Source organism: Oncorhynchus mykiss, chromosome 16 (assembly GCF_057628025.1).
Source record: "Oncorhynchus mykiss isolate SJ-2025 chromosome 16, ASM5762802v1, whole genome shotgun sequence".
Taxonomy (NCBI): domain Eukaryota; kingdom Metazoa; phylum Chordata; class Actinopteri; order Salmoniformes; family Salmonidae; genus Oncorhynchus; species Oncorhynchus mykiss.
The window spans coordinates 55,878,655-55,894,979 of NC_143037.1; the positions used below are offsets into that span (position 1 = coordinate 55,878,655).

The following is a 16,325-nucleotide window of genomic DNA, read 5'->3' on the forward strand; positions in this document are numbered from 1 at the left end:
GAGAGAACTGCAGCAGGCTGCTACTCACAGGTGAAAACATTATTAAACAGGGCTTTCACATTGCAGGAAGATACATTCTCCCTTTGTCTTTCACAGAGTTAATCTGGATTTATGGAGAATGATGTAAAAGGGATTGTGGAGGGTAGCTGTTATTTAAAGGTTTGTGGGTAAACTGATTTTGTTTTCTCACAAAAAATAATAAAGTAATGACTGCAACAGGTGATCCAAAATCAGAAATACATTCAAATATTAATTTTATTAATTATTTTATGAATTTTTGACAGAATGTCCCATTTGTACTTGCTTGCTGTAACACATATGTAGCCAACACTACAAAACAAAATGATTGTTCACCTTTTCACTGTGGTTTTATTGACAAATCATTTTTAAGTGTATATTTTTATTTCAAAGGCTGCAGAATATATTGCCATTCCAGCCATGCACACTTCTTCATAATCAGTCTAGAGAGGCAAAAGAGTCCGGGGCTATGCTATGTATTATAGCACCATCTGCTGCTGAATAAAGAAGGTGGTGCTGGGTGCTGTAGATACTGTAGACCAGGACTGGTCAACCCTCTGCCTGGAGAACTAATATGGAGGCTTTTGGTCCAGCCCTGTTATAATATACCTGATTCAGTTATAGGTCCTGGTGACTTCCTTTTCCTGTAGTTTTTCATTCACTGAAGGGATGGCTATGTTCAAGGTTCTTCTGGACGGAATAAGGAGAAGGGTGCCAACCATTTCACATGATGATCCCTGAAATAGTTTTCCATATTATTACAATATAATAAAAAACATGCCTTTGTTAATGGGTGGGGTTAACAATAGCACACTCCCTTGTTGAGTTGGAATGAAGTTGCAACACTAAGAATGAATCAAGAAAGCATATCCAGAGCAGAGGCCTACCTGTGATATTTTTGTCCCTTTCTCCTTTGATATTCCATTTCATCCACTGTCCAGACAGCCCCCTTGCCTCCCTCCACTCGCACAAAACACTTGTGCAAGCTAAGATTATGACGGACAGCGTTCTGTGGTGGCAAAGGAATACAGCTTGTGTTAGGATCTCGGGAGTCAATATTCCTCAGAACTCAAATTGGAGACTCAAATGTAAGTTAACATAATGATCCAAGGAGAAGCCAAACCTTCCATGTGGCCGTGTTGTGTCGGAAGTAGAAGAACATTGTGGTGAACCAGTTGTAGATGTCATTCAGAGAGCGCTGCTTGTCTGGAGACTCCAGGATAGACTGCAGACAGACATGGTGGACATTCACAGTAGACTTGTGCAATTGAAACAGCTCACATGAAGTCTAGACATAAAGTCTTGCTACTCATGTAGTCCAATACAATGGACTCGATATTAATGTCCCACTTGTGTAGACGAAAAGGTAGAATGTTGCTGTCTTTCAGTTCAACAAAGATGCATGAACTACAGGTCAAACTGTATTAGTTGCTCAGCCGCTCAGCCAGACTCTCGACAGTCTACCTTTTCCTTTACTCAAGTGTGCCTTTACCTGAGTGTTCAGAGGGACTCTACTGACTGATTCAGACAACTCACCCATCTTATCAGGCAGGCGTAGGTGTACGGAGGCCGGATGTTGTTGTATTTGTAACACTCAACACTCGGGACAAGATCTGTGGGGTGCCCAACGAAAGCAAACATGCTGGTTCTTGAGTTTGGATCAGATTTCGTGGCAACGCGAAAGGCCTCATCACCAAAACAAACAAGCAAAACACTTGGAGGAATGCAAAATGGAGTGGGAACTTTCTCTAGCTTAAGAAAAGTGGATCAGCAGTCATGCTATGTGAATGTTATGTGAATGTTACTCCGTGTTGAAGATGAGCGTGAAATGGTGTTACCTGGGAGTAGATGGTGGGGAGCGGCAGCGGGCCATTGCTCATGCTGTGCCAGCTCCTCTGGCTCTTTAGTGGAGCAGCGTGGCACTCCATCTGCTGCCAAGGCCGGGGATGAGTACTGGGGCAGGACTAGTGCCAGGCTGTGACTGTAGGGCCAATCTGAACCTGCCTTCTGACAGGGAGAGACAACCAACAACACAGACATTCAATATGGTTAGGTTGGGGTACATTTCTTAAAAAGGGAAGGATAATGGGCAATGGCATGGGAGGTTACTATAGGAATTTGAAGGCATTAGCCAAAATAGGGAAGCCTTGAGGAGTTACCATGTCAGTTGATTTGTGTTCAGACAGGTGCAGATGGAGTTGCATTGCAAAGAGTTTCTGTTTTTCCACAGTCAGCTAAAGAAAGAGAGAAGATGAATCAAGGTTCATTAGGGGCCACATTTCCACTTAGTTGGACTTGGAGCTTTACAACCTTTCTCTGTTGTCAGTGTTCACTATTTGGAACTTTTCTGTAAAACTGTCTATTATACTGTATGTAGAACTACAGGAACAAACCTGGGTCTCCATGTATTGCACCATGTCTTGTTGTACCCTCCACTGTGCAATGCTTCTGTCTCCATGGCCATGGTCAGAGTGGAGGTGTCTGGAGATGTAATCAAAAGCCATGACTATAAAGAACAGCACCCAAACTGCATAACAATGACCAATGAAATATACTGGTGCTCATGACTCACTTCAAAAAACGTGGAAATTCTTCAAATACCGCATCGCAGCCTGGCCAGCAGCAGAGTCCGTTGAGAAACAGAGCACTGGAGCTCCGTAGGGTTGGGTGACCTGGCCTGCAGAAGGAAGGGAGGAATATTATCAACTCAGGACTGAACGCAATCAAACCAGCCGTGCATTGTTTATGCCGTGTCTGTTCACACACGCACACACACACAGACGACGGCTCTCTTTACTTCTGGAACCCATGTGTTTGATGCAGTTTATGCGATCCACTCATTCCTCTGCAGCCATTACCACAAGCCCATCCTCCCCAATTATGGTGCCACCAACCTCCTGTGACACAAACACATAACTCACTCATTATGCCTGGTGATGATGGAGCTCTGCTTAGGATTGGCTCTCCTCAGGGGAGAGGGGTGACGAGTGGGCCCAGGAGAGTGCTCAGAGTGTGGGGGTGAGGACTGTCCACGGCTCCCTGTGTCCACCTCCACCTTGCACGGTGATATGGGTTGAGCTGAACCGGCCGCTGTTATAGTGCACGGTGTTGGAAAAGAAAGGTAGAGAAATATTTATATTATTGAAAAAGACCGACAGTGGGAAGAAAAAGTATGTGAGCCATTTAGAATGACCTGGAATGTTTCTACATAAATTGGTCATAAAATTGTATCTGATCTTCATCTAAATCACAACAATAGACAAACCACAGCTTAAACTAATAACACACAAACAATTATAATTTTTCATGTCTTTATTGAACACACCGGGTAAACATTCCCAGTGCAGGTTGGAAAAAGTATGTGAACCCTTGGATTTAATAACAGGTTGACCCTCCTTTGGCAGCAATAACCTCAACCAAACATTTTCTGTAGTTGCGGATCAGACCTGCACAACAGAATTTTGGACCATTCCTCTTTCCAAATGTTTTCAGTTTCACAATATTCTTGGGATGTCTGGTGTGAAGCACTCTCTTGAGGTCATTCCACAGCATCTCAATCAGATTGAGGTCAGGACTGACTGGGCCACTCCAGAAGGTGTATTTTCTTCTATTCAAACCATTATGTTGTTGATTTACTTCTGTCTTTTGGGATGTTGTCCTGACTTCTGTTGAGCTTCAATTGGCGGACAGACAGCCTTACATTCTCCTGTAAAATGTCTTGATAAACTTGGGAATTAATTTGTCCGTTGATGATAGCAAGCTGTCCAGCTGGTGTGCTGTACCTTTTTTTCTCCACACATAGTGTTGTGTGTTCTTTCCAAACAACACAACTTTAGTTTCATCTGTCCACAGAATATTATGCCAGTATCGCTGTGGAACATCCAGGTGCTCTTTTGCAATCTTCAGACTTGCAGCAATGTTTTTTCGGGACAGCAGTGGCTTCTTCCGTGATGACCAACCATGAACACCATTCTTGTTTAGTGTTTTACGTATTGTAGACTCGTCAACAGAGATGTTAGCATCTTACAGAGATTTCTGTAAGTCTTTAGCTGACCCTCTAGGATTCTTCTTAACCTCATTGAGCATTCTGCGTTGTGCTCTTGCATTCATCTTTGCAGGACGGCCACTCCTAGGGAGAGTAGCAACAGTGCTGAAATTTCTCCATTTATAGAGAAATTGTCTTACCGTGGACTGACTTTTGAATGTACTTTTGTAACCATTTCCAGCTTTATGCAAGGCAACAATTCTTAATCTTAGGTCTTCTATTTTGTTCGAGGCATGGTTCACATCAGGCAATGCTTCATGTGAATAGCCAACTCAAATTTTGTGAGGGTTTTTTATAGAGCAGGGCAGCTCTAACCAATATCCAGTCTCCAATCTCCAATCTCGTCTCATTGATTCGACTCCAGGTTAGCTGACTCCTGACTCTAATTAGCTTTTGGAGCAGTCATTAGCCTCGGGGTTCACATACTTTTTTCATCCTACACTGTGAATGTTTCAATTATGTATTCAATATAGACAAGAAAAATACAATAATGTGTGTTGAAGCACACTGTGTATGTCTATTGTTGTGACTTAGATGAAGATCAGATCAAATTTATGTCAAATTTATGCAGATCTCCAGGTAATTCCAAAGGGTTCCCCTACTTTTTCTTGCCACTGTAGAAACATTTTCCATTAACCTCCTATATGAATTATGCATAATGACTGTATAGAATTGTGTACAACATATGTAATGACACTATTTTTTTAAGCCACCAGTGTTTCCATTCAAAAGTGCGACCCTACACCCACATTACCTGGGGTAGCAGGTAGCCTAGTGGTTAGAGTGTTGGGCTAGTAACTGCAAGGTTGCTAGAATAAACCACTGAGCTGAAAAGGTACAAATCTCTCGTTCTTCCCCTGAACAAGACAGTTAACCCACTGTTCCTAGGCCCTCATTGTAAATAAGAATTTGTTCTTACCTGACTTGCCTAGTTAAATAAAAATGACCTATTTTGGGAAGGGGGAATTAAAAAAAAATGTTTTGACAATGAAAAGCTATAATGGTTTGGTTGTAAGGATGCTGCAGTAGGAGAGAAGAGCGGAGAGAAGTGAACTATGGAGTTGGTTTTGGATTCTATACATCCATTCTACATCCATTCTACATTATTACACAGCAGTGTCAAGGACATTGTTTCTCCATAAAGAGCTGTTTTATTCTATCATCTCATATGACATGATAGTTCAGTTGTATGTGTACTGTAAGGGTGCTGCTGCAGAGGGTCAGTCAGAGCAGAGCTTACTCTGTGGTCGTACGTGGGCAGCCAGGACAGCCTGGCGTAGGACAGAGGGTCTGTGCTGGCTCAACTGGGGGCACCGAAACACCCGCTGCAGCAAAGGTCTCCCCTCTTCCTCACTGGAACACTAGGAAGGACGCATAACAACATGCTCACACTTACAGTACCCCCCTTTTACCAGCAGGGAGTGCTCTGAGCAAACACAAGCAGCTTTTTTGCTAATATCAGTGTATGCATTACATGAATCTCTGGTCAGAATAGGGCCTTGAAACTTGTTATAATAGGAGGTATAAGAATAGGATAATATCCTACCTGCTGTAACAGTATGTTCTGGAGCTGAGATGAGGCCATAAGTGGACCTCCAGATCCAATCATCAATGGGAAACCCATCTATAAATAATGGACATTTATTTATATCATTCATCTATCTCACTATTAGGAAAAACTCCATGTAATGAAAATATAGATATTGCCTCCTGGAAACTTGTCTTTAAATTAGCATTATTATACAAAATATAAGAGACAAAAAAAACATGAAAAAGCCAACTGTATGGAACTGACTTGATTTACACTTTAGCTCTATACTTTCCATTGATATTTATTTTAGTCTTCTTCCAATTATGTGTTACATGTTGATTGAAACCACAGCAGCAGTTCAACCAATACCTGAGTAACAGAGGTACGAGCATAGAGCCGAGGTGAGACAGAATCATTTGGCTTGGTACGTGTGCCTGGCTCTTCTCCGTGTTCACCCCGCCAATCTCGCTGCTGCTGCTGTCTACCACTGTTCAGCCGCCCACTCTTCAACCTCTCACTCTCAGTCTGTGGCATCCCTGGGCTTGGTGCAGAAGAGAGGAAATGGATGGTTAGTGCTAAGTGCATGCTACCGCCAGGAATGCATGGGTGGTGGTGGATAAAAGTTGTGAATGTGTAGACAACATAAACAATTGCAAATAATCACAAGTCACAGTAGATCGTCCCCACACAGGGCACCAATTATGTAGAGATGTTCATATTTGTAAGGATATGTTGTATTCGGTCTTGCATATATTTCAACATATGACATTAAACAACACATAGCTACAATGAGAGAGAGAGAGAGAGAGAGAGAGAGAGAGAGAGAGAGAGAGAGAGAGAGAGAGAGAGAGAGAGAGAAAGCGAGTGAGAAATAGAGAGAGAGAGAAAGGGGGGGTGGGGAATACAAATGTGCTCTTTGATAAATGTTAGACAGCAACAGGTTTGGAGGCATGGTGTCTTTTGTTCCCTTATCAGACATAATGAAAGGTAAAGGAGTTCAAACACAGTCTGGGCTGAGAGATGTTGTGGTTGTGCACAGGTGCAACTACACAGACATTGAAGCGTACAGAGACGGAACTGATAGCAGCAGGTATCTCAAAAACATACAGTGATTCGAACAGTGACATAATTAGTTGTTGTTTTGGCTCTGTACTCCAGCACTTTGGATTTGAAATGATACAATGACTTTGCGGTTAAAGTGCAGACTGTCAGTTTTATTTTGAGGGTATTTTCATCCATATCGGGTGAACCGTTTAGAAATTACATCCTTTTTTGTACATAGTTGGGCTGCCTGATGGGCTGCCCCCAGGTGGGAAGGGTGGACAACAACACGTCTGTCACGCTGATCCTCAACACCGGGGCCCCTCAGGAGTGTGTATTTAGACCCCTCCTGTACTCCCTGTTCACCCACGCCTGCGTGGCCAATGACGACTCCAACACCATCATTACGTTTGCTGATGACGCAACAGTGGTGTGCCTGATCACCGACAACGATGAGACTGCCTATAGGGAGGAGGTCAGAGACCTGGCAGTGTGATGACAGGATAACAACCTCTCCCTCAATGTGAGCAAGACAAAGGAGCTGATCGTTGACTACAGGAAAAGGCGGGCCGAACAAGGCTGTAGTGGAGCGGGTCGAGAGTTTCAAGTACCTTGCTGACCACAATCACCAACGCTCTATCATTGTCCAAACACACCAAGACAGTCGTTAAGAGGGCACAACAAAAATATTTTCCGCTCAGGAGACTGAAAAAATTTGGCATGGTTCCTCAGATCCTCAAAATGTTATACAGCTGCACCATCGAGAGCATCCTGACCGGTTGCGTCACCGCCTGGTATGGCAACTGCTCGGCATCTGACCATAAGGCACTACAGAGGGTAGTGCGTATGGCCCAGTACATCACTGGCACCAAGCTTCCTGAAATCCAGGACCTATATAATAGGTGGTGTTGGAGGAAAGCACATAAAATACTCAGAGACTCCAGTCACCCAAGTCAAAGATTGTTTTCTCTGCTACCGCACGGCAAGCGGTACCGGAGCACCAAGTCTAGGACCAAAAGGCTCCTTAACAGCTTCTAACCCCAAGCCATAAGACTGTTGAACAATTAATCAAATGACCACCAGACTATTACATTGACCCTCCCCCCCTCCATTTGTTTTGTACCCTGCTGCTAATCGCTGTTTATTATCTATGCATAGTCAATTCACCCCTACCTACATGTACAAATTACCTCTAACCTGTACCCCCGCACACTGACTCGGTACCGGTACCCCCTGTATATATAGCCTCGTTAATGTTATGTTATTGTGTTACTTTTTATAATGATTTACTTTAGTTTATTTGGTAAATATTCTTCTTAACTCTTCTTGAACTGCACTGTTGGTTAAGGGCTTGTAAGAAAGCATTTCACGGTAAGGTCTACACTTGTTGTATTCGGCGCATGTGGCAAATAAAGTTTGATTTGATTTGATTTGACTCAAGGCTGTAATCACTGCCAAAGGTGTTTCAACAAAGTACTGAGTAAAGGGTTCTGAAAATTATGTAAATGTGATATTTCAGGGTTTTTTTTAAATACATTTGCAAAAATTCTAAAGGCTGTTTTTGTTTTGTCATTATGCGTATTGTGTGTAGATTGACGAGGAAAATAAACGATTTAGGCAATTTTAGAATAAGCCTGTAACATAACAAGATGTGGAAAAAGACCAGACCACCGTATACAATTGCAAATGCACGCTCTCACCCAGCAACCCAGGAAGAGGAAACAGGAATTCAGTAGAAATAGAAAGTACTGAAGCTCTTTGTGGTTTCTCGCTTTTATCTCCACTTCACGAGCAAAACCAAACATATCTCCTGTAGAGAGAGCTCAGATCAAAGTAAAGAGAAGACTGAATCAACAAGTCACATAACAGGCATTAAATGAATAAGCAAATCTTTTTTATTTGGAATTGAGAGCTACATGTTGATATCACACAGATTCGTAGAGTGTGATTTGATGAATGGACGTGCTACAATATCATTACAAGTAGAAGATATTAACATTTCTTTCAACACTTCTTTCAACTGAGGGCAATGACATTCAGCTTTTACTATAGTCTAGGAGTGGGTTTGATGATCAAAATACCATATTTGCAATCAATTACGTACTGTATGTAAAGCTATTCATCATGTGTCATATCTAAAGTATTTATCTTCGAATTTTCTTACTACTCACTATGCTCCCATATCTAGGATATCTGTCTGTTGTTGGCGCTTTGGTATGAACCTGTGGGTGACATTGATTTGAAGAGGAGCTTTTTTTGGCCTATAACACTACACTAGGGGAGGGAGAAATTATAAGCAGAGGAAATGTTATTGTTAATCTTTGATCCACAAAGACATTATTGAAATTTATATTTTTCTAAATTCTATTGCTTTTAACTCATAATATGTTTTCTTCTAATTAAAATGTTCTATTTGAATGAGAACAAAACATATATAAAATAGATTTGAGTATACTGGAGTGATGACACTTTCATGTCCAAAATTTACTGAATGAATCTAAATAGCAAAATCAGTATGAAACCAAACTATGAATTTGATCTTCATGTAATACCAGTTCTACAGCTTTTTTTTTTTATCATACTGAGCAAATTAGCAATTTGCTAACATTTTTGCAGATTAAATTACAAAGTCAGGATATTTCTTGAACATTTATGTCCAGCTTCTATATTTCCAGATGTTGGGCTGTAAAGGAACGTTTAAAAAGCAATTGAGATAGAACATGAACGACTACTCACGATTACTCATGTGGCATTAGCATGCAGCGTAAATCCAGCCACAACAAGTGAGGGGTGTAAATGCTGGAATGAGCAGTTCTCACATTCTACGAACCCACACTCTACAATCATGTCACACTGACTCAGAGCTTCCATTTATAACTATGGCTAGTACATCGTTATTGGCTTTCACCAGAATTTAACCTACATTTATTATTCTATAAACTACAATACAAAGAATTGTGCTCATTCCCTCATGTATTAATCTGTTCATCCTAATCTGATCTTTAAATTAGGTTAAGCATCAATATGTCCATTAGAAACACAACCTAATCGTCCTGAAATGTTTTGATGAGTTTCTGATTAAATGCGTGTTGTGAAGCCTCAATACTTTATTTTTAGACTCACTGCAAATAAATCATAGAGACTAAATGCTTTCTTGGTTTCTAACCTAAAAATGTATATCTCACAGATCAAAAGTAATGCAATTGAAGACCAAAGTATAACAGTACAAATTCTGCAAGGTGATTCATAGCTTCTGACATTGATGTACCGAAAACATTATCATATTCAATCATTTGCTTTTTTGTGGTAAAAAAAAGTACAGTTATTGACAGAGTCAGATAAACCAGAATGTAGGGTAATTTTGATTACACCGCAACATGTGATGATAACGGTACACATTCTTGAAAAAATGACATTCTTGTACTATATTTAAGCAATAATGCATGAGGGGTTGTGGTATGTGGTCAATATACCACGGCTAAGGGCTATTCTTACGCACGACGCAAAACGGAGTGCCTGGATATAGCCATTAGCCGTGGTGTATAGGCCATATATCACAAACCCTAGTAGTGCCTTATTGCTATTATAAACAGGTTACCAATGTAATTACAGCAGTAAAATACATGTTTTGTCATACCTATACGGTCTAATATACCACGGCTGTCAACCAATCAGCATTCAGGGCTCGAACCACCCAGTTTATAATTAGGTATAATATCCAAATGTGCCACAGAACAAATTCTGTTTGGTGTGAATACATGAAATTTGGCATCAACAGTAAAAGTGTCTAGACAGGCCACATTGGATTTTAAGATGATCATTATCGATCACACTTCCAGTGTCAATCAAAGTTGGGATTTAGAGAAAATATGAAAAAATCTAAAATACTAAAGCATATATTTTTTTAAATACAAAAGAAACAAATACTATTGTTATTTGACCTGTTCTAAGCCCAAATATGCCAAATATAAACTGAGTGTACAAAACATTAGGAACAACTGCTCTTTCCATAACAGACTGACCAGGTGAATCCAGGTGAAAGCTATGATCCCTGACTTATTAAATCCACTTCAATCAGTGTAGATAAAGGGGAAGGCAGGTTAATTAAATAAGTATTTTTAAGCCTTGGGGCAATTGAAACATGGATTGCTTATTGGGGCGGCAGGTAGCTTAGTGGTTAGAGTGTTGGACCAATAACCAGAAGGTTGTGAGATCAAATTCCTGCGCTGACAAGGTAAAAATCTGCTGTTCTGCACTTGAACAAGGTAGTTAACCTGTCACTGAAAATAAGAATTTGTTCTTAACTGACTTGTCGAGTTAAATAAAGTTTTTTTTAAAGGATTGTATAAATGTGCCATTCAGAGGGTGAATGGGCAAGACAAAAGATTGAAGTGCCTTTGAACAAGGTATGGTAGTAGGTGCCAGGCGCATCGGTTTAAGGGTGTCAAGAACTGCAACTGCTGTTATTTTTTACGCTCAACAGTTTCCTGTGTGTATCAAGAATGGTTTACAACCCAAAGGACATCCAGCCAACTTGACGCAACTGTGGGAAGTCTTGGAGTCAACACTGGCGGGTGAATTGAGGCTATTCTGAAGGAAAAAGGGGTGCAACTCAATTTTAGGAAGGTGTTCCTAATGTTGTGTACACTCAATGAAGGATTCAATTTATTGTTGATTGTGAAATACAGCCGTTTCTGTATCATACTACATTTAGTCTATGGGTATATGGTTACTGTTTTTTTTTTACACATTTCATGGATCAAGTCTGTGGTATGTGTGTGTACACGTGCTTGTGAGAGAGGGAGATAAATAGGGATAATTATTTAGCATGCCTCATTCTCTATAGATGTGCCTTGGATTTTCTTATACTGTACAATATACTCTAGGAGTGTGTGTTAGTGTAAGTGTGTGTGTATTTCTTTAGATATTGTTTTTACATATATATTGGTTCAGGCAATATATACACCAAAATGTATTAAGATCTGAACATGTTTAATATACGCTACAGGGGTGTGTGTGTGTGTGTGTGTGTGTGTGTGTGTGTGTGTGTGTGTGTGTGTGTGTGTGTGTGTGTGTGTGTGTGTGTGTGTGTGTGTGTGTGTGTGTGTGTGTGTGTGTGTGTGTGTGTATGTGTGTGCGTGCGTGTGTGTGTGTGAGAGAGAGAAAGAGTGTTTGTGGATTTCTTTAGATATGTTTACAGTGCCTCCAGAAAGTATTCACACCCCTTGACTTTTTCCACAGGTTGTTGTGTTACAGCCTGAACTTAGAATTGATTAAATATCAATTATTTTGGGGCATGGGGTTATACAAGATACCCTATAATATCAGTGGAATAATGTTTTTCAAATATTTTTACAAATTAATGAGAAATGAAAAGCGTAAATGTCTTGAGTCAATAAGTATTCAACCCCTTTGTTATGGAAAGCCTAAATAACTTCAGGAGTAAAAATGTGCTTAACAAGGGACATGATGAGTTGAATTGTATCACTCTGTGTGAAATAATAGTTTTTGTTTCATTATTTTTTTATGACTACCTCATCTCTGTACCCCAAACATGCAATGATCTATATATTCTCTCAGTCGAGCAGTGCATTTGAAACACAGATTCAACCACAAAGACCAGGAAGGTTTTCCAATGCCTCGCAAACAAGGGCACCTATTGGTAAACATTGAATATCCCTTTGAGCAGGGTGAAGATAGTAATTACACTTTGGATGGTGTATCAATACACCGAGTCACTACAATATACAGGTGTCGTTGCTAACTCAGTTGCCGGAGATGAAGGAAACCGATCAGGGATTTCACCATGAGGCCAAAAGTGACCTTAAAACAGTTACAGAGTTTAATGGCTGTGGTAGGAGAAAACTGAGGATGGATCAACAGCATTTGTAGTTACTCCACAATACTAACCTAATGACACAGTGAAAAGAAGGAAGCTTGTACAGAATAAATATATTCCAAAACATGCATCCTGTTTGCAACAAGGCACTAAAGTAATACTGCAAAAAATGTGGCAAAGCAATTAACTTTTGTCCTTAATAGAAAGTGTTATGTTCGGGGCAAATCCAATACAACACATTACTGAGTACCACTCTCCATATTTTCAAGCATAGTGGTGGCTGCATCATGTTAAGGGTATGCTTGTAATTGTTAAGGGCTGGGAAAATGGTTGTCTAGCAATGATAAACAAACTATTTTTTTCATAATAATGGCCAAATGTTGCAGAATTCAGGTGTGGAAAGCTCTTAGAGACTTACCCAGAAAGACTTACAGCTGTAATCACTCCCAAAGGTGCTTCTCTACAAAGTAGGGGTGTAGGGTTGTGAATACTTATATAAATGATTTCTAAAAACCTGTTTTCACTTTGTCATTATGGAGTATTGTGTGTAGATGGATGAGAGAAAAAAATATATATTTTTATCCATTTTGAATTCAAGCTGTAACACAACAAAAAGTGGAATAAGTCAAGGGTTATGAATACTTAGAGAAGGCACTGTATGTTGGTCCAGGCAATATATATATACCAAACATGTTTAAGCTCTGATGATTTGAACATGTATTCATTCACATGACTTGATTCATGAAATGTGTAAAAACTGTAACCACATGTGTCCAAGGACTAAATATTGTACAATATCAAAAAAAGTACATAGTAGACAAACGCTTTGTTAGATTTAAAAAAATCTTCAGATTTGTCCATCAGTAAGCTCAGAGAACAAGTTAACCAAATTCAATTAGAAATGTCCGTTACGGACATTAATGGGTTAATAATAAAAGACACATCCAGGACAAGACCCCATGTTAGTCACAAAGGACTTTTCGCATCATGACTACCATGCAAGTGAAGAGTTCAATCCATCAACAGTTCATTGTGTTATGAATATCAGGTCTTGGGTCTTAACCCAAATCAATTTAAGAATTATATTGGATGAGATTGTCAATCATTTTCTATTTATTCTTCTCTTGGACATACTGAATTCAAATAATATACCCAAAATGTAATAGATATCATTCCAGAGTCATTTCAAATTTGTGAATGATTGTGTCAGAACTGTGTCGACTGGGGTGTCATTGAATAATCCATTCACTGAGAAGTTAAAAAAAGATATTGAACATAATGTTTCAATGTGTAGAGGAATGATTGGATTGTTTTAGCCTAAATGATTAGTGATGCTTTATATGCCTACTTTTACACCTGTTAACACCTTTTAACAGGTTCATCACTACATCAGCCATTGCAAACTTTTCTTAATCGTGTGTACTTAATAAAATCTATCAGCCGCTTTTCACAAAACATGCATTTTTCACTCTTTTGCTATATGCCTACAATCTCTCATCTATGTTACCCAACTGGTATACAATATTGATACTTTTTACATTTTTAAAGGAGTAAGGTCCATGATCATTAGACTACACTATAAAATAGCTCATACACCACAGCTACATACAATCCACCATTACAGATTACACCATGGTCTGGAGTTTTGCGTACCTAGCATACCTCTGGTGAACACGCACCCCAATTTGATAGACACTTGCCTATTGAATTATCTCCCTTCTGATGCTCAGAATGGTTTGCCAACAAATACTCTAGCTGAAAGCAAAGAAGTACATTCCTAAAATGCAAAGGCCACAGACTAAAACAGACAGTTTTCTCACCTTACTCTGTATCTCCTGCTCACTTTCTGTCTTCCTGTTCTCGGGAGGAAGAGATGCTAGAAAATGAAAAAAGGTAACAAATATGTCAGAGGAAGGGGGGGGGGGGGGGGGGGTACTATTCCACTAATGATGTTTGACGTCTATTATGCGTAAAATAACACTTATACTACCAGCAATATATACAGTAATGGTGAAGTAGGTTATGGTAAGAGCAAAGGCATTTTGAAATTGAAATGTTTATTAAAACAGGTTTATAAATATACACAATGTAAGGTTTATCAGTAGTATATTTCTGTGATGAGATGATATTACAATAGTATATTTCTGTGATGAGATGATATTACAATTACTTCATATTTTAATTCATCATTAATTATTACTATTTTAGGCAAGTAAACAAAAACCTCTATGCATGTTTTGTCTTTTGTTTAAATATATTTGAACATTGATGCTAATCTCTTTCAAAAGTATCTTATTGTTACATTTCCAATACATCACATTCAGGTAACTTTTACAATAGCTATATTTGAAAGTTATTGATACAGACTAAACATAATCATGTGGCCTTGTATAATTCAGTGTGTGTTAACACAGTGGGTAGCCATGAGGAGTTGCATTCTTGAAATAAAGTTGGATAAAAGCAATAACATGCTCAAATTAAGATTACAGAGACCGTGAACAATGCAAAATCATGATCCCCTTCATTCAACACTCACCTAAAGATGCCTCACACAATGTGTGAGAGGGAACAGATGTGTGAAATGTGTGTTTGCAGAATCCAGTCTGTATTTATACCTGGAAGTTACAGAAGGTAAGAAAAGCTTTCTCAAAAAAGTTTGAGCCTGCCAACAGAACAAAAATGTACTACATACATTCACATCCAACATTATTGGCACCCTTGATAAAGATGAGCAAAGAAGACTGTATAAAATAAATAATACAAATACTTTGCTATATTGAATCCTCAAAAACATTTTAAAATTATATTATTTCATACTAGTACAATGCTCAGAAAATAATATTTTGTTTAACAATATAATAAAATAACATTTTAATTTTGTGAGTCAATTAAGCATTTCTTTGTGGATTTTTATGTGTGCTTGGGGTTATTGTCTTGTTGGAAGATTCACGTGCGGCCAAGTTTCAGCCTCCTGGCAGAGGCAACCTGGTTGTTGGCTAAAATATCCTGGTACTAGGTAGAGTTCATGATGCCATTAACCGTAACAAGGGCCCCAAGACCAGTGGAAGCAAAACGGCCCCATAACATCAAAGATCTACCACCATATTTTACAATAGGTATGAGGTTCTTTTCAGCATATGCATCCTTCATTTGAGGCCAAACACTGCGTGGCCAAAGAACTATACCCCAGTGAAACAGGAAGCTACGGAAGGTCACAATATTTTGACATCAACATTTTTTAGGTGGAATGATCTACAATCCCTCCCAATGTGTTCTCCAATCTCATAAAACATTTTAGAAAAATGCTTGGTGCCGTTATCCTTGCAAGGTGAGGTATAGAAAGGTACTGAAAACAGGGGTGCCAATCATTTCGACCCCTATCTTTTTGAGGAGGGAATACATTTGACAAGTTCTCTGATCAATTGTATTCGTTTAAAATAATATAATAAAATATATATATATATCATACAATATAGCTCAGTATTTGGAATTTCTATTTTATACTGTCTTTTATGCTCATCTTTATCAATCGTTCCAATCATTTGGGAGGTGACTGTAACTGTAACTGGGACAGGTTTGACACAAATAGGGCTTGCATGATTTAAGTGACCCAGATGCAGACACAGGAGGCAGATGGTTTGAGCGTTTGATATTTATTAGTTCCAAAAGGAGTAGGCAAGAGAAATGTCGTGGACAGGCAAAAGGTCAACTGTAACTGGGACAGGTTTGACACAAATAGGGCTTGCATGATTTAAGTGACCCAGATGCAGACACAGGAGGCAGATGGTTTGAGCGTTTGATATTTATTAGTTCCAAAAGGAGTAGGCAAGAGAAATGTCGTGGACAGGCAA

The 16,325-nt window shown here is 39.3% G+C and overlaps 1 protein-coding gene across 3 annotated transcripts; it reads right to left on the minus strand.

The window, feature by feature from the left end:
* Positions 1 to 237: 237 nt before the first annotated feature.
* Positions 238 to 15,094, minus strand: foxp3-2 (forkhead box P3-2 protein). Of its 3 annotated transcripts, XM_021564410.3 has the most exons (14): positions 15,011 to 15,094; positions 14,295 to 14,350; positions 5,964 to 6,135; positions 5,610 to 5,687; positions 5,304 to 5,424; positions 2,940 to 3,108; positions 2,591 to 2,695; positions 2,412 to 2,499; positions 2,178 to 2,252; positions 1,857 to 2,025; positions 1,555 to 1,631; positions 1,142 to 1,243; positions 906 to 1,027; positions 238 to 755 (listed from the first exon to the last, which is right to left on the minus strand). In XM_021564410.3, the coding sequence occupies exons 3-14, from the start codon at positions 6,126 to 6,128 to the stop codon at positions 698 to 700; spliced, it is 1,329 nt and encodes a 442-aa protein (XP_021420085.3). In that variant the 5' UTR covers positions 6,129 to 6,135; positions 14,295 to 14,350; positions 15,011 to 15,094; the 3' UTR covers positions 238 to 697.
* Between the last annotated feature and the right edge of the window lie 1,231 nt (positions 15,095 to 16,325).

Excerpts from the sequence above, each read along its gene's own strand:
- foxp3-2 (XM_021564410.3), bottom strand. The coding sequence starts at position 6,128 with ATGCCACAGACTGAGAGTGAGAGGTTGAAGAGTGGGCGGCTGAACAGT. Across the intron at positions 2,696-2,939 it reads ATCATCACCAGGCATAATGA|GCCAGGTCACCCAACCCTAC; the intron begins GTGAGTTATGTG and ends TTCCTTCTGCAG. Across the intron at positions 2,253-2,411 it reads TGCAATACATGGAGACCCAG|CTGACTGTGGAAAAACAGAA; the intron begins GTTTGTTCCTGT and ends CTCTTTCTTTAG.